The 19,006-nt window shown below is 39.8% G+C and overlaps 1 protein-coding gene across 1 annotated transcript; it reads left to right on the top strand.

Annotated features, from left to right (window-relative positions):
* The first annotated feature begins 5 nt into the window (after window positions 1-5).
* On the top strand, window positions 6-18,794 carry galnt12 (UDP-N-acetyl-alpha-D-galactosamine:polypeptide N-acetylgalactosaminyltransferase 12). Its single transcript, XM_082520570.1, has 10 exons — window positions 6-923; window positions 1,273-1,442; window positions 3,242-3,431; window positions 3,743-3,928; window positions 4,143-4,260; window positions 4,726-4,902; window positions 8,120-8,251; window positions 8,336-8,449; window positions 11,010-11,165; window positions 15,254-18,794. Exons 1-10 carry the CDS (start codon window positions 577-579, stop codon window positions 15,389-15,391), a joined length of 1,728 nt encoding a protein of 575 aa, XP_082376696.1. The 5' UTR covers window positions 6-576; the 3' UTR covers window positions 15,392-18,794.
* The last annotated feature ends 212 nt before the right edge of the window (window positions 18,795-19,006 follow it).

Here is a 19,006-nt window from a genome sequence, read left to right as displayed (position 1 = left end):
TTCTGCTACTAAAAGTTGACTTGAACTTCTACTGCTGTTCACGTAAATGTCGTTAATCCCGGTTCCTCGATGGCACTTGATGAACCGGTTGGACACAAACTATATTCATAAAGACTTGACTGAGAACGAAAAAAAAATCTTTTTAATTATAATATTTGATTTTCTCAGTGAGTGAACTGAAAGAAACAGCATACGAGGCTTTTGATTTGACCTAGTTTTCCTTTCCTCCAGCAGTTAGGTGGCTCTCTAATCCGAAGAGATACTTGTTAGCTAATCTAATCTGAGTTAGTTAATCCTTTCCCTCTTCACTCCAGCAGCAGGCAGGGTAACGGAATTGAGGAGGAGTGACCACCGTTCTCCGTTTGACTGAGAAGACTCACCCAGTTTGGGGACTCTGTACGTAGATAGAGTTACACTTTGCCTGAACTATGGAGGAGAAACTTGGAAGTAGTCAAACGGAAAGGTGACGCGGCTGTGGAGTCTAGCAAAACCAACTTGGACAGCAAAGGTTGAGCACAGTGCAGCTCATCGGGGCATGAGAGCCTCCAACTTTGCGCCTTGCAAAGAAACGAAACGATGGCTGCATACGGAAGGAGGAAACGGCCCAAGTTACTTATTTTAATAGTTGGTGCCATTTTGCTGGGATATGTTACATTTTTCAAACGCAAGTCGGGGGAAGTGAGCTTGACGAACCGACGGGAAGTCACAGGAGAGGAAGAGTATGAGCTCCTTAAGAAGCCAGTCTACGAGAAGCCCCCCTTGGATTTAAACGCTCTGGGAGAACTGGGCAGAGCCGTGAAACTGAATCTGAACGAAGAGGAGAAAAGAAAAGAAGAGGAAAGTATCAAAGCGCACCAGATTAACACTTATGTCAGTGATAAAATATCACTGCACCGCAGGCTGCCAGAGAGATGGAACCCACTGTAAGTAACCTGTTGTCTATTGTTAGCAATGTTAAAGCCCAGATCTAAAGTTTAAAAGAAGCCTTTGCAGTTTGGATGCCCCAGCAACACTATTACACGGCTCAGTAAATACCTCAGAGGACGTGTAACTCGTAAACTGAGTCATCTGCTGTTAAGATGGAATAATAAATGCTCTGTGTTTACTTCTATTGGTCATCAAATCTTAAAAGTATGAAGGTTAACCACGATCCAGCTTTACATGCAAATTTACACAGCCAGCTCTCATTGTGCAGTGTCATTCCAGCCACCCAGCCTCACCTCAAATTTTTTTTAGTCTGCATTCTAACAACCAAGTCTCCTCTCTCTCCAGCTGCAAAGAGCTGAAGTATGACTACAGGTCCTTGCCCACGACCTCTGTGGTGATTGCTTTCTACAACGAGGCCTGGTCCACCCTGCTGAGGACTGTTCACAGTGTGCTGGAGACGTCTCCTGACATCCTGCTGAAAGAGGTGGTGCTGGTGGATGACTACAGTGACAAAGGTAGAGGCACAGACAGACTGATGGACAGGCAGTGGGCAAGAATGGTGGCAGGCTGACAGTCAGGAGCTGTTACAGGTGCACACAGACAGGTAGCAGTTAGATGGGTGGAGGAGGATATACTGACATGTTATCAGTTAGGCAAGTCAAACAGAGATACTGGAAAATATGCTCATCGAATTATAAAAAAATACTGGATGCAAATTTTTGTGCTTTGATTTTTAGTTTAATCCACAACTCTATAGCCTCAGTCATCACAATGTAAGTAGTTCAACTTGGAGGCGGAGTCTGTCCCACTACACAAAGCGTTGCTCCAACCACCAATAAAACTTTCGCTGGAAAAAAGCCGGTGGAAGTCCTTAATCAAACCTGTTCAACAGGCTTCAGCTTAAAAAAATACATCTGTAAACCAAAGAAAACAAAAACAAACTAAACCCTTTCATTGTGTTCATGTGCTATATTAAACTCACATTGTATTTGAAGAAAACATTTTGTCTAATGCAAAAATAAATGAAAAGGTATACATGCAAAAACCTTCAATCTGGGTTGGTCTTTACTCCGTCTTTCCAAGAAGACAGAGTAAAGACTGATTTCTGCCTTAGTTTAGCTTAGGTGACATGTAAACCTTTTATTTATTTACATTTTGACATTTGTGATTATTTATTTTCGCACTAATGAATATGTTTTCTTTAGCAAATATGACTTAAATATGCCGCATAAACACGATGAAAGTGTTTTGACAGATGTTGTATCCAATTAAATTATTAAAAATATTGGTTTCCATTTGTAATAATATCAATGAGCAAATAAGCAAGTAGTAAGTAATTATTATTGCTCATTAGTAAGACAAAAAGTGTTTCTCATCAATCAGTGGGTTAATCAGCAGAATACTTGATTACTAAAACAATCAGTAGTTTTAGTTATAAACTAAGATATAGATAAAGGGAAATCTCCTGCATCAGTGTTATATTTTTTACATCTTCTATGAGTATATTCAAATAAACCTATAATAAAAGTAAATAATATACTATATGCAGTGTTTATTCCTGTTGGGGTTTTTGTTTTGTACGAGTTGAGAAACTTTTAATGCTTCTAAAGTGTTTTCGATCATGAATGTATAAATGAAGCAATGCCTACCTCTCCCTCAACACTAACATCTGCTCGTGGTTATATTTACTTACTAAGTGTTGAGCTTGAGTAAATCAAACAATGATGTAACTTTCGCCTTTTGGATTAATGCGTATTTGGCTGAGAGCATAAAAGGAAGTAATTTTATCCTAAAAAGACTGGTGGGTGTGTCTTGTTTACCTGCTTCAAAGAAAGCTCACCATTTTCTAGTGAATATGGCAAATGTGTATCAAACAGTTTTACTCTCTTTCCTCTAGAGGTGGGAATTCGGAGCCTCTTCCAAATGCATTGGAAATGTGTGCCAGATAGCTTATCACCTTCTTTTATCAATGCTGACTTGTTTTTCTAACAGTCTCACGTTGCGCTGTGACGCTTCTGACACCTGAGCCACATGCCAGCTTTGTCCCCTCTCAGATTTTACAATGTGATTGGACTCAGAGATAACAAAACGACTGTCTGTCTGTGCTTGCTTTTTATCCCCTCACATGGAATACTGATCAAGAAACGCTAAAAAATTTGCCTTATGGGAAGAAACTTCCAGCTGTAGCTGATAGATTTTTCTCTAGTTTTGTATTTGTTGTGATTTTGAGAAACAACTCTTGATACAAACACATAAAAAAAACAACCTGATTGTTTATTTTGGTTTATCTGCTCATCTGTTTATTTTCTGAAAGCTCATCTCAAGGAGCCACTGGACAAGTACGTCTCAGGTTTGAATAAGGTGCGTCTGATCCGGGCCACAAAGAGGGAGGGGCTGGTGCGGGCCCGGTTGCTCGGGGCATCCATCACCACAGGCGAGGTTCTGACCTTCCTGGATTGTCATTGCGAGTGTCACGACGGCTGGTTAGAGCCTGTGCTCCACAGGTGAGAGAGCGCCCGCCAGGGAAAAAAAGAAATGCCTTCTCTCCTTGATTATTTTGTCAAAGTGCGGCCTTTAGAAAGGCTGTCTTTTAGTCCAGCTGTCACAGAGTGTGAAGCTCTGAATCTCTATCAGCCAGCTGCAGGAGCACTGTTATGTAGCCGTGTCTGACTCACTGTCTCGGTGCTCCAGCCTTTCAAACAAGGGCAGCACCAACGTTTGTATGGAGACTTTTATAGATAAACAAATTGCTTGCTTTGTAACACTGCTCCCTCCTGACATTCGCCTTTTTCTCCTTTCCTTTTTTCTCGCCAAGGATCAAAGAGGAGCCGGAGGCCGTGGTGTGCCCCGTCATCGACGTGATAGACTGGAACACCTTCCAGTATTTAGGCCATGCTGGGGAACCTCAAATCGGAGGGTTTGATTGGCGGTTGGTCTTTACCTGGCACACCATCCCAGACTACGAACAGAAACGCCGACGTTCACCCGTAGATGTCATCAGGTGTGTTTTAAGGACTCTTTATTACCCAAAAATAGAAAAAAAATCCCATATGAGTATTTGGGAATGTAACTTTGAGTGTGGCAGCTACATTATTACAGAAACTGCACTGCTGACATATCATACTTTTTTCTTCATACTGAGATAATTACATCTGTCTCATATAAGATGGAGCTCGTTATCCTGTAATATAATTTTTATTTTTTGGTGTCTTGAGGTCTCCTACTATGGCAGGTGGTCTGTTTGCTGTGAGGAAGGACTTCTTCCATTATTTGGGAACATATGACACAGGAATGGAGGTGTGGGGAGGAGAGAACCTGGAATTCTCTTTCAGGGTAAGAGCTGTGTGTTTTCATGGACATATACAGTATTATTTATGTAATGATAACATAGGTAAAGCACGTGTTATGTCCAAATTGACATTAAGTTTGCACTCCTTTTGGGATTATGGCCCAATTCATAGTGCAAGCCACTAAAAAAGGCAGGAGTGTCTGCTTTAGATTTGTTGAACCATATGACAGCTGCTCAATTTATGTGGAATCTGCAATGAAAATAAAACTAAACATGGAGTGAAAGCAGGCCGAAGAGCTTAATACTTTAATTGCAGCAAAGAATTTAAACATCCCTTCCCTACAATAACTGTAATTTCCCAAAGGGAAGAAACCAAAAATATTTTCCAACAACAGGCTAGCTTTTCTGTTCCCAAGCTCCTCCGCAACAAGACTGTGCTTTGTTTCCTGATTGAATCATGGCTGAGAGGCTAACCAAATCCTCGTGGTGGTGTTATTGATGTGTCTTAGATTTGGCAGTGTGGGGGCAGCCTGGAGGTCCACCCGTGCTCCCACGTGGGTCACGTCTTCCCGAAAAAGGCACCTTACTCACGGAGCAAAGCGTTGGCAAACAGCGTGAGAGCAGCTGAGGTCTGGCTGGATGAATACAAGGAGATCTACTATCATCGTAATCCCCACGCACGCCTGGTGAGTGTGTGCAGATGATGTGAATGTGAAAGCAGAATATTTCTTTCTTTCTCTTTTTAAATAGCTGCATTCACCACAGCACTGTCTCATTAACCCCTTCATTTCACCAGTGAACTCACTCTCGGTATGCGAAAAAATATCAAAAATACTCTGCCTTCTCCCAAAACGCGCTCGCACACACGCACGCTGCAAAAGCTCACCTGATTAAGTGACACGGGGGATATATGAGCAGCAGACACCCAAGGTGACAGGGGTCAGGGCATTCCGGTGTGCGATTACCACCTTTCTGTGCTACTTGGTGCCAGCGGGTGTCACCCACCTGTCCTTGACACGGTGAGAGCAGTGCCGACCCATGGGGGTGCCCTGATTTTGTGTGTGTGTGCGTGAGTGATAGTGTAGTTAACAGGAAATGCTCTCTAAGCACAGATCAGCTAGCACTTATCTCCATGAGATAAGGTAGCTTTGCCAAAAAATTCATCATACCCTCCAAACAAACACTGTTTTTGCTCATCCTGTTTGATTCACAGCTGAACATGTGTTTATACACACTAACAATACTAGATAAGGTTTATATCTATAAACGAACATATCTTACAAGGAAATTACAATTTTACAATTTTGCTTGGCACAAAGTTATACTAGTCTCCTGGATGAATGTACTGTGCCTGTTTATAGTCTGTAGTCTGTCTTTGCCCATTAATGTCATAGCTTACCCAGGGGTGTTTGTATGACTGCTTTGATTTTAAAATATTAATACAATTTAATTAATATATCAATATAGAAATCAATAATTTAACATATGAATATTAATATGATATTTATATTCTTTTTAAATCTGAAAAAGCCACCTGCAACCTGCGTAATTTTAACGTCATATCAGATGAAGTTAACAGTTCATCTGCATATTTAATTTTAGCTTCTGTAGCTTAACTGTAGATTTTTGCTAACTAAAACAAGCAGGAGTGTATGGGAGCAGCTACAAAGTTCTCTTCTCACACTGGAGCTTGTTGAATGTTTTTAACGGAATTCCTGCATCTTTTTCCCAGTAAAGGTTTTTCTGGTGATTACAGAAATGAGCTCGAATCATTGCAGCCCTGCTTTGTAGATTTTGAACAAAATAACCTTAGACTAACAAATTCATGGTTGCTTTTTTTTTTTTTTTTTTTAAACGTGCCGTTCCCCTGACATTCTGACAGCCTGTGACACTTTCACTCCGACACTCCCAGACAAAGCAAGAAATCCCCAAATCAAACCAAAAAAAAAGAAAAAACAGCCAGCAGGCAGTGAGATCTGGAAGTCTTTTAGGATTTGTAGAAGGGCAGGTCCGCGTGGCTGTCAACATGGGTTACGTGCCAGTCCATGTGAGCTATTTTTATAGCTTGTTAATTAGTAACAAGGCACCATAAAACCTAAATAATCTACATATGAAATGGTGCAGGGTGAAGGAATGACTGAGAACTGTACTCAACTGAAGGGGGACTCTTTATTAACACTGGATGATTGAGGGGAAAATCCGGGTACTGCAATCGTAATTAAGATATGAATTGATGTCGTTAAATTTTGGTTTAAGTTATGAGCTTGCTAGAGATCAGTTGCAAACAACGACAGGTCTAGAGACGCATATTTTTCACAAAAAAGAGCAAATATATCCTAAATATAACTAAAAAATATAAATATGAGAAATTGCAGCAAAACAATTGTTGCAGCAAAAGCCAGAAAGGACAGCTGGCAAAAAAAAGGAAAATGCAGACTGAAAGTTAATAGGCTTTTTAATCACTGCCTCATTAATAAGGCATGGATATGCTGACTGTAATTATAGTTGTGTATTCTGCAAACTAAATGTGTCGCTTAGCTGTATTTTAATAACATGTACAACAAATTTAGCCTTAATCTTTCAGCTTCAACTCTCCTATGAGGTCAGCAAGTAATCTACCAGGATTTAACACTGTCTGTTTTAGGATTTACTGTATTTTGCTATATAGAGGCCTAGCAAACCATGGATTGTCTTTGAAATTGCTTCGTCCTAACAGGATAGAAAAGACTCAAGGAATTAAGTTCCCGACACTGAACATTTGTAATCCTCATTGATGTTCGCAGAGAAATCCAGAGGGCCATCTTCCTATAGATGCACCAAGCTTCACAGGATCTTCTAGGAAAGCTGATGCTATTTTTTTTTTTTAAAGAGAGTATACTGGTTACTAGGCAGTGAGCTCTGGAAGTCATACCTTAGGCTACAAAGTTGCTGTAGGAGTTGCCTTTAAAAGTTGGCTAACTTGCTTTGTAGTACAGCCCTCTGGAATCATTAGCTCTTGTTTTCCACCGCTGTTTCACTAATTGGCACCTCTGTGCTCTCGGTTCCTAGTTGCTCCCTTAGGTCGTTTCCTGTGACCGTTTATTCATCCATATAGGTTGCACTGTCACTGGGCTGGTTGCCCTTACCTTTGCATTTTATCAGGACCTTTACTGATCCTTAATTTAAGTCTTATTATCCTGGTAAGTGTCCTGGACTAGTCCTCATTGTTCTGATAGTCCATGCTGGTCCTAGCCATTGACAAAGCACTGCGTCCTTTGGGAATCTTTCTTCTCACTAAATAGACTGATGAATAGCCAATTAGAGCTGTGTTTGGGCAGGCCACCATCATCCATCATCCTGCAGTGCTGCTGAATCTTTCTTGCAGCAGGGAAGGTGTGGTGAGCATATGCTCACTGGCACATTAAAGTGGAGACTGTGTTCTTTCTCATAATCTAATTAACTAGTCTTTATCAGTGTGATGTGTACGTGTGTAACTTTGTATGCATAAAAGTGTTTACACAGGCACGAACTGTTTGCGCACACACACGGAGACTCTTGTAAAATTGACACATGTATCCTGTTTGACTGTTGGAAGTTCTGTTTGTTTGAGGGGGAGCTATTGCTTGGAGTGAACTGCATTTGTATAGAGTAATGGACCATAGATGGTGCTATTGTATTCCATTTCAGGCCACTGGTATATTATGAATACTTCATCGGACACAACAGCTGTCTGATGGTGGCTGCATCGACAGCGCTCTCACTTAAAATTTTCATTTGAATATGAGATATCACTGGTAATTCATTTTTATTTTTTTAGAAATGCAGAGCAATTCTGTGCTTCTTAATTTTATTTTAGCTTGCCAAGGCAGAAAAGTGAAAATAAAATAATCATGTTGAACTGTCATTTGCCATGTTTGTCTCCAGGAGGCCTTTGGCGATGTAACGGAGCGGAGGATGCTCCGAGAGAAGTTGGGCTGCAAGAGCTTCAAGTGGTACTTGGATAACATTTATCCCGATATCCACGTCCCACATGATCGGCCAGGCATGTTTGGAATGGTGAGAACAAAGTAAGACCTTATGAGCTTCTGCAAGCCAGGTTGTACCACTACCTAATTATATTTTGTTGCTGCCTTTTGCTAGCTTAAGAACCGGGGCAAGACCAACTACTGTTTTGACTACAACCCTACAGATGAGAATGCAGTGGTGGGCCAAAGGGTCATCCTCTATCTGTGTCATGGAATGGGCCAGAACCAAGTAAGTAATGCCAGTGATAAAAAAAACCACTTGCATCTTCCTTTGCTGAACAGCTCACTAAACTTAAAACAGGTTTACAAGCTAGTTTGCTGATTAGCTACTTGGTTACAGCCCATTTTCAATCATGTGAAACGCAGCTTTCAGTTAGATTTTAATTGAATGTTGGTTTTTGAACACAGCACACTGTTTGCCCTTTTATATGTGAGCTTCGGCGATCATTTGTTTACTCTTGTTCAGTTAATCCTGGCACTCTTGAAGACTGCCATTAATCAATCTAATATGAATGTCCTCTGAGCTATTTGAAAAGAGAAAAATAATGTTTGGAGAAACACAATTCGGACATTTATTTCTCCAAACATTCCAAACAAACAAATATTGTCTCCATCATCTTCAGTTGGCACAATTCTAATGATTGAGAGGACACTCATGGCTTTAAAAACTGACCTTACAATCGTGTTTGTCAGTCTTTTGCCCTTTAACAGCTTCGCTATACATCTCTGATTTATTGACCTAATAAATGCCTTCTGGACCCTTTAGATCAGAGTGTGGAGCCCAGCTGATTTCTCTCAGGTCAAGGCTTGTAATAAAGGCTGATTAGACTTTTGTGAAAAGAGCCTTCGTACCATCTGTGTATAAAGAGTTTTGTTTTTAAAATCTTTTGGAAATGTGTGATATGTTTTTGATTTAGAGTGTTTTATTTTATTGCCTCCACTGTGCTCAGGTTCTTTGGCCATATTCTTAGTTTATTGGCCCATGTCTGGTTTTATTTAGTTTTGTAAAGCACTTTATAACATTAAGTGATCATTGTCACACCTTTGGGAGGCATTACTGACTAGTTAAAGTTAATCAGATTGCTTCATGACCACTGTAGTTTATGGGTTTGTCTGCTTGTAGAGCGACTCTTCTGGGTTCCTGACTATTATCTACAACTTTTGCATCCAGTGGCATTAATGTTTGATAGCAATAATTACAAACTGCTTTTGATCTCCGTGGCAGATCCATTTATCTCCTTCCATGTCTTCTCCTTCTGTTCTTCACTACTCCCTGTTTTACATTTATCATAGACAAAGGTAATCATGGATATAAATAGCATCTCAATTTCTTTCAGATTAAACATATAGTCATCCTATTTCCTCTCGGACTACAAGAATCGTGTTGTGTACTCTTACAGACCTGGGAATAATGAATATCATCTGTTATTCCAGGCTGCAAAATTATGTGATGGCTTTGTTGATACAAAGGGAATTCACATTTCCCAGTGCCTTTTCCTTTGTGATATTCAGTAATCCAGGAAGCACTGTGAAATTTAGCATTGTTATTCCAGAACATCTCTGTGGACACAAACTGATGTTATTATTGTAGAAAGTGGGGATAGCTGCCTTATGAGACTACTGGGCATGCTACAGAGACGAAACACACGCTCAAGCCATCTCTCTGTCCTAAATATAGATCCCTAACAGTGCCATTCTTCTGTTTTAACTGAATTTAGGCTAACTGAAATTGTTGCATTTTTTCTATTAGGAACACCATGCTAATGCTTGGTTGGTTTGCCTTTTGCTCTCAGAGCTGCTTTAATCTTTTGTGGCATAGATTCAACAAGGTGCTGGAAATATTCCTTGGAGATTTTGCTCCATATTGACATGACAGCATCAGACAGTTACTGCAGATTTGTCAACGGAACATGATGTGAATCTCACATTCCAGCACATCCTAAAATGTGCTCTATTAGATTGAGATCTGGTGACTGTGGAGGCCATTTGAGTACAGTGAACTCACTGTCATGTTCAAGGAGCAAGCTAGAAATTATTTGAATTTCAACATGTCACATTATTCTGCTGAAAGCAGGCTTCAGGAAGATGGTCAGAAATGATACTCGTGTAGGCTGTGATGGTACCAAAAAAGTATTTCCTCCTATTAATATGCCACCAACAACAGCCTAAATTGTTTATTCAAGGCAGGGTGGATCCATGCTTTTATATTTCTGTTTCTCTGACGTTCTGTTATCTTATTTTGGTGAGCCTCTCCGAATTGTAGCCTTGGTCTCCTGTTCTTAGCTGACAGGAGCTGCACCCAGTGCGGTTTTCTGCTGCTGTAGCTCGTCTGCTTGTAGGTTTGAAGTGTTCTGCATTCAGAGATGCTCTTCTGTATTATAAATTTGTTGTAATGACTTACGGCTGCTTTCCTTCAGCTTCAAGCAGCCTCTGCCATCAACAATGCATTTTCATCCAGAGATTTAGTGCTCACTGGATAATTTCTATTTTTTATATCATTCTCTGTAAACCCTAGAGAGAGCTGCGTGGGGAAAATCCCAGTAGATCAGCAGTTTCTGAAATAATCAGACAAGCCTGTCTGACATCAACAACAATGCCCCGTTCAAATTCGCTAAAATCGCGTTTCTTTCCCAATTTTGATGCTCGGATTGAACTTCAGCAGATCATATTGACTTCGACTAACCTATGTGTCTCGATTGGCTGTTTAGATATGTGCATTAACAAGTAGTTTAACAGGTGTATCTAATAAAGTGACCCAGTGACCCCAGTTGTTTTGTCTCATCCTACAGTTCTTTGAATACTCTGTGAATGGTGAGATCTCTTACAACACAAGGGAACCTGCTGGATGCATCGCGGGTGACAGCATCAGTACCTACTTGACTGTCCAGCTGTGCAGAAAACGAGGGCAGCCTGTACCTTCAGACCAGAAATTTGTCTTCAAAAAGGTAAGATGTAAAGTATTTTAGTCTAGTGAGTTTCTGTGTTTATCCCTATCTAAGTCCACATTTTAACTAATAGTGTTAAAAAGGAAATTAATGTGGTGGCCCTGAAATTGCAGCATGTCATTAATTTTTGAGTTGCTGTCTGGAAGAGAAGATGTGGAATATAAAATCAGCGTCTAAAATATAGTTCTTTGTTGAATTTTCTGTTACATTTTGTTGATTTCAGATTTCTACTTATTTTCCTTTTTGAACTGCCACTAATGTTTTAAAAGATGAGCACCCAACACTGAATTAAATGATTGACTCTATAGTTCCTCACTCTTACAGTGACCTTTTAACCAGCCACTTAGTTTCTCTTGTTCCATCAACTATTATCCCTTCAGAGAGAAAGTAGTACACACTGTACAATTCAAATTCTGAAAGTGCCCTAGGCTTTTAACAATACATGTCATTTTTTCTGTTTTTAAAACACACTGAATTCAAATTTATGTTTATGTTTGTTTCAGATGATAACTATATATCTATATCTATAGATAGATATAGATATATCTATCTATATAGATAGATAGATAGATAGATAGATAGATATTAGGGGTGCAACGATACACGAAATTCATGGTTCGGTTTGATACTTTGGTGTCACGGTTCGATATTTTTTCGATACAAAAAAAATGTTCATGCCTTTTTAATTTGTCATTTATTAAAATTATAAATATATATTTTAACTCAAAAGTACAGTTTTTAAATTTAATGTTGCTGAAACAAAAGTAATTAAAAAAATAAATATATCTCAGGGCTCGCAAAATTTCAAAATCCCTGGTAGCCCTTCGGGCAGGGACTCTTCAGTTTTTGGTAGCCCAAAATAAATGTAAGTAGCCCGAATAAAAAAGAGAGCAATTTTTTGATTGATGTTTTGTTTCCTTTACAATATTATACATTAAAGTATAATATTGTAAAGGAAACAAAACATTAATCAAAAATTGTTGAAAAACAAATTACAACATTGTATAAAAATTACAATCATGAACTCAAATACTTGGTTCTAATTGAACAGAAATTTCTATGAACTTGTAAGAACTGTGTAGGACATGAATCAGTCTGTGTCAGATCCTGAATTTGAAATTTCCACTGAAGTCACGGGTAAGAGACAGTGGAACCAAGATCTAGGCCATTTGCTTTTTGAAGTTTGCAAAGACTGCTAAATTTTGCCAGTGGTAGTTCACTCTTTGCAACATAGTACGCTGTTCTAAACAGATTTTTCAGGTTTATTTTTAGTATGTTATTTGCAATTGGTGTTTGTTCTGGGAAAGATATTGCAGACTGAGCAATAATGCATTTCTTGCATTTCTCATGGGTTCTAATGGGGGCCTTTCTTGACTGGTCCCAGTAACAAAGGCGCTTGTCGACTCAGAAATCGAGAGAAAACTAACAACACACCCGGCAGAACATTATGTTATTTACACGGGTGCACATAAGTGGTCCGCATGTGCGCATTCGCTGTCAAAATAAAAGACGCGCACCAGATAAGAAGTTGCAACGCGCGTTTGCGTCCATATAAAAAGCACTGTTTTTGTCCGCTAGAGTGGGCACATTCCGCACCACATCTCTGTGCGTTCATCATTTGTTTGAAGCCAGCTCACCTCCTGCAACCACTTTTCCGAGAATACGCGCTTCTTTTGTGGTTCGGACTCCTTCTGACATTTGTTTGGAGGTGGAGGAACACCAAAGTAATTGCTTAAAGGAGCTTCTTCGACATCTTTAAGAGTTTTAAACAAATGTCTGTCCTCCTCCAGAAAATCTTATGTATGCAAACAGGCGTTGCAACTTCATATCTTGTGCGCGTTTTTTTTTTTCCCATTTTGACAGCGAATGCGCACCTGCGGACCACTTATGTGCAGCCGCGGTTATATAGCTCGTCATATTGCAGCCACAGAAATTCTTTTGTCCATGAAACCATAAAGCTGCACTTTCTTTTTGCCTTATAGTCTCATTTGTCATAACTTTTCCGTTTTGTGGTAAGCTTTTCTTTGGCTGTCACTTCTTCACCCTGACCTGTCTTATTTGGCTCAGCAGAACTAAAATTTATATCCTGCTGCTTTTACACACACACTCACATAAGCTCAGCGATTCTCTGCGCGATCAACCTCTCACATGTTTAAGCTTGCTGCGGGAGATTTCACTTGTCATGTTTGCATAGTAAGCTAACGATTGATAAGACGATGTCAGAGGAATTGGTGCACAAATTATCATCACTCACCAATCAGTACTGTCGCTCTCTATACACAGTTCGCGCGATTGCAAAGTGAAAGAAAAAAACAAGCGCAAATTCAAACGCGATTTCAATATGTCACATATTGACAGTGGCTCACTGATGCCAATGACATAATTACCCAGCTACATTTCCGAAAGAATGCAAAAGCATTGACATATATTTTTCCTTCCTACAATAGCCCGACGGGCAGGGCAGAGATAGATTTTGGTAGCCCGACTGGAAAAATCGCTAGCCCCGGGACGTCGGGCTAGCGATATTGCAAGCCCTGTATCTGATTGAGGAATCACTCATCTTTGGAAAAGAGAGTTTATTACAGAGAAATGGCTCTTTCCAAAATAAAAGCTATACTATCCGCTTCTTCTGGGCTATATTCTCAGCAGCATATTGTAGCGGGTCAGGGCTGTTCGGGGTTTTGTTTGTACAGTTATGTTTTGTTTATGTTGCCATAGTGACGGGTGACGCCCTCTCGCTGCGACGGTGTGTCCTTCCGGGGTCAGAGGGCGCCCTGTGTGTTGTTGTTGTTGCTGCTGTGCGGTTGCCGCACTGAGCAGTTAGCTAGCGGCAGTGTTCTTCTGCAGATGTCAATAAACGGCTGTGCTCCCTGGCTAGCTCACGGGAAGCAAGACCAAACGACACCTCCGTCTCCTCCTTGTCTCAGCTCGCCACAATATTAAACATATCAGGTCCCCATAAGGAGAATCATGTGCTAACGGCTGTCTAAATGACTCGGGTAAAGTTTGTAGCATGCATGCTTGTTGTTTTTGTCTGCTTCCACTTGTCTTTGCACTAGGATGATGTCGGCGTAAATGTGCAGTCATATTCGTTGTGTTCCCACTAGTGCTGTCAGCGTTAATCTCGTTGAAATGACGTTAACGCCACAACACGGCAAATCTCCGTTAACGAGCTACCCCTGATCGCCCTGTGCGTGGGGCTAGATGGCCAACACGTTAACGAGCTAACTGCGCTAACCCACTAATTCCCACCCATGTAATTGAGCATTGCGTGGCACATCCAACATACTGTTTTACTTTAGTCCATGACGCGCTTACCTTCAGGGTCCTACGTCACATGAAAACCAAAATAATTCCAAACGCCAGATCTGAATGAGGGTGTGGGAGGTTCAATTTTCCATGTTGCAAGGAGAGCTTAACTTCTGTCTCGCTAGCTTGCCCTGCGCTCTTCCTTCTGAAGATGCTGTCTGTGTTGAACGCTCAGTGGATCTGCGCTCAACACAGACAGCATCGTCAGAAGGAAAGTTGATAAAATAAATTACAAATTTTGTATTGTTCATACATATGCGAACCGAACCGAAAGCACTGTATCGAACGGTTTAATATCGATACGAGTATGTTGCACCCCTAATATATATATATATATATATATATATATATATATATATATATATATATATATATATATATATATATATATATATATATATTTTTTTTTTTTTTATTGTGTGTTAGTAGCAAGCTGAGGATTCAAAACACAATACTGGAAGTTAGTGTGATTTGAATGTCGGGACATGACACAGTCTAAATGTAAATGGATCCTAAAAACATTGAATGAATGTAAAACGGGGTATGTGGGGTATGTCTTTGAGGAGGGGAAAATTGGACAGTAGAAGGAGGGAAAATGAAAAGTGAAGCAAAAAATAAAAGTACAGATCAATCTGGGCAGGTCCTCTGTGTTCTGTACGCTCTGATGCTCCTAAAACTCTGATGTATAAAGAATAATGAAAGTAACAGCAGATCTGCTCTTTGTTCTTTAGACATGTATTGCTAATATCCATTTTGAAAATACTTTGCCAATTTTTCAGGATGGGAGTTTGTACCACGTCCACAGCCAGAAGTGTGTTGAGGCAATAGACAATACAGACAACGGGACACCAGCACCCTCACTCCAACCCTGCTCTGATAGCCTCCACCAGAAGTGGTTCTTTGAAGAGAAAATGTAATACTCCAACCCTAGGATATGTTTTTCTTAACCTTAACGGACGTCAAATGAGGTTGTGCTTCCTTTCAAACTTAAACCTCCTATAAATTCTTGCTCACTGGGTGAAATCTATCTGTATTTACTTTCTACAGTACTTACTGGATACTGCATATACACTTGTTGGGAAAACCAAGCCTATAGGACTATGCATTATTTTTCTCATTAAAGAGATGTTTGGAAACTAGTGCTGCTTTGCACATGGGAATATTTTTGGGGGGCTGTTTTTCATTTACCTACTCCACGCCTGTTGCAGTCTTTTAGTTTGCATGCAAAGCTTTACCCAGAAAGAGGGAAAGGCACAAAGAAAGCTGTGCATCCATATAGAAAGAAAACAGCGGCTTCATAAATCTGTCAGCAAACTCTGACCATCTTACGAGCTAGCATCTGGAATTGCAGTGATGTTCAGAGGCATGTCATGAGGCGTTATTTTATATTCTTGTCTTATCCTCTAGAGGGGGCTAAATCTCCTTTCTGTACATTCCCTTCTTGTATTGGGCTCTCTTTCTGAGTAGGAAGTGGAACAATTTTTCAGGTATTTAGTTGAGAGCCTTTTCAGGACATTTAAAGTGCTTGTCACTCCTTGCTACGTACCAGGGACTTAATAAAAAAAAAAGGCATTGTGCAAGTACCTAGTACCTCTTCAACGTAATCACCAACTACTGATAACAGGAGAATCTCCATATGTATTCTGTTCTTGTGTGCTTTGTAGGAATATGAATCTGAGGTAAAAATGGCTTAGACCGTTTTGCTAGCTTTTAAAATAATTTTTTTCCCCAGCATAATTCTGTTTTGTGCTCTTTAATGAAATGCAGCTTGAAAAGACTAAATTATAGCCATAATTTAAGGATTCACTTCATGTGGTGTGTCAAGTATGTTTTTAAATGATTTATTTTAGAGATGAGTTTAATTATTGTGTAATTTTGAGGCAATTCGTATGCACAGACGTGGAAGCGTTCTCCCTTACGAATCGCTCTGTGGGGTTGCCCTGATCTCGTTCTGTGTCCATCTGTTAGGCTCAGAAAACTATAGATCCCTCTGAAGCGCCGCTGTGGTCACTAGTGTGGCTGCCCTGCAGGCTCTGCAGGGAGTCCAAGGGGAACACAGTGGAGGAGCAGACGGTTGTCGGTGTCTTCAGGCTGCTGGGATGCCAGATGGTTTCCTGATTGATTCTCTGGTCCTCTTCAAATTCTTTATCACCCCTTCTTTCTATGTGTGTCAAAGGTGTTCAGTGGAGGGCTTATCTTTTGGACTCGCGCCAGCCAAATCCTCCTCAGATGAATACTTGTATACTTGTGTGCTTTGGGTTTGATTTATGAACATAAGACATAAAGAGCAGAGTTTGTGACAGCAGAAGCAGATAATGGAGGAGATTGAATGAAGCAATTTGCGACCTTTTTCTCACCATTAACCTTCTCAGGCTGTTTGCCCATCAGTCTGAAAGGAGTTCTGTTATAAACTGATGTTAGGGGACTTTTGTGCTGAAATGGATTTTTGTTATTGATTGAGAATATATGCTCATAAAATGAAAGAGTAGGAAAAGAAAAAGACATTTTATACAGTGTCATTGCTGTGACTTGAGCAGTCAAGATCCCTTCTGTTGCCAAATTGAATGAATATAAGGCCTCAGTCACACAGGCATAAAGACCTGTTGGTGACCATCTGGCAACAACCGGTCACAAGGGAAAAATGTGTATTCCTCGACAGGTTGCAGATGGTTGCTGGAGGATGCTAGCAGTGGCTGTGAAATTGATTGCTAAAACTCCATGGAAACAGGCCCAAGAGACCGGTCAGTGAGTGAAAACCTTGAGTTTGCTTCGGTTGCAGGCAGTTTGTCGCTAGTTGGTTGGTAAATGTAATCTTGGCTAGAAATACTCACACACTATTTGTCAAGTGGTTGTGAAACTGTGACCAGTGTGACGCAAACAAGACATGGAGAACGTTTACCTTTAAAGCACCTTTCAAAAAATGTTAGTTGCAGTGGTAAGGCACAACTTTTTCTTTGAAGGCAAATGTTCTTTTTCTCTGGTTTGCATCACATTCTTTCAAGTTTCACAGTGTGTTCGCAGACAAGTCGGTGTATTTTATGAAAACTGACCAAAACAATTGCAAGAATGTTTTTGGTGCACCACCCTTTTTGAAAATAATCTGACCTAGCGACAGTCAGCAACTCCTAGAAACCTTTTGCCAACTAGTTGGGGAGTACACATTTTGTCTTAGCAACCAGAGGTTGCCAGTGGTTCACTGACCGGCCCCTTAGGCCTGTGTGATTCAGGCCTAAGATGATAAGATGCTACAAGAGTCTGCAGCTCTGAACGTGCATTGACAGTTTCATTGCACTGTGCAGCTTTTAACTTGAACCATCGCACATTTATTGCATATCAAGTCAGAAAAAAACAGTAGATTTAAAAAAAATAATGGGTTTAAGTTTACAGTAGTCCATAAAAGTTTTTTTAAGAGTATGCATAGTACATTATTGTGTGGACAGTGCTAAGTGATACGTGAAGTGTACCAAATGATCAGTAGGAAACTTCACAAAAGGAGGAAATTTGACTCAGGACTGTATATGTTGTAAGGCTAAAACGGTGATAGTGGGTCGACCTGCTCTCCATAGAAGAGCACTCTATGCCTTTTGTAAGTTTGAAGCATCTTGCATGGAATTCATAGTCCACGGCAATCTTAGGCTCTTCTTTGCCTAGCTTTCCACGGCTTTAGTGTCGATCATGCATGATCGGTGAAATAGCCCGTTTGATGCATTGCTAATGCTTTATGTGTTAAACACTTAAGAAGTGGCAGCTCTTCAATTTTCCATCAGTTTACATCTTTGGCCTAAGTGGAGGGTAAATATTCTCTCGGTATTAAAAAGGGTTATTTATTGTCCCCTGTAGCCATCTGTTATTCCAACCATGCCCTATGTAGTAAAACATTTTTACTGTGATGTTATATTTTTGTATGCTAATTTGTTACGGTGCAAGCTGCAGCAATAACATTGATATTTTGAGAGTTTAGAGTTATATCTCTGCGGCAGGACATATAGAGTTTTATATCAACCAAATGCATGTCATTAATACAGATTTTCCGGGGATCTGTTGTAGCACTTGAACCTGTAAAGTGGATGATTGCATTGTGACCATGCAGCGCTATTGTATGATATCATGCAAAAAATACCGTCTTTTGGCCTTCCGTTTACTAATGTGGTAAATATGCACTAATAATAATGCAAGAATTCAAAGACCATGTCTGCTGTAATAATGCCGTCAGTAACTCCAGTGGCCTTATATTGTAATTAAATAATTGACGAATGTAATGAATGAATTGTTTTTTTTTCTTTTAATAATTAGTAGATCTAATAAATGGACTACATTTGATGTCATTGTGCCGGCTTTTTTTTAATATGTATGTATGTATGTATGTATGTATGTATGTATGTGTGTGTGTGTATATATATATATATATATATATATATATATATATATATATATATATATATATATATATATATATATATATATATATATATATATATATATATATATATATACACACATACATACATACATACATACATACATTGGGAAGA

The sequence above is a fragment of the Aulonocara stuartgranti genome (genome assembly GCF_965226115.1).
Source record: "Aulonocara stuartgranti genome assembly, chromosome: 22".
In the NCBI taxonomy this organism is placed as follows: domain Eukaryota; kingdom Metazoa; phylum Chordata; class Actinopteri; order Cichliformes; family Cichlidae; genus Aulonocara; species Aulonocara stuartgranti.
The sequence above is the reverse complement of the archived record's forward strand: the minus strand, read 5'-3'. Positions and strand labels throughout refer to the sequence as shown.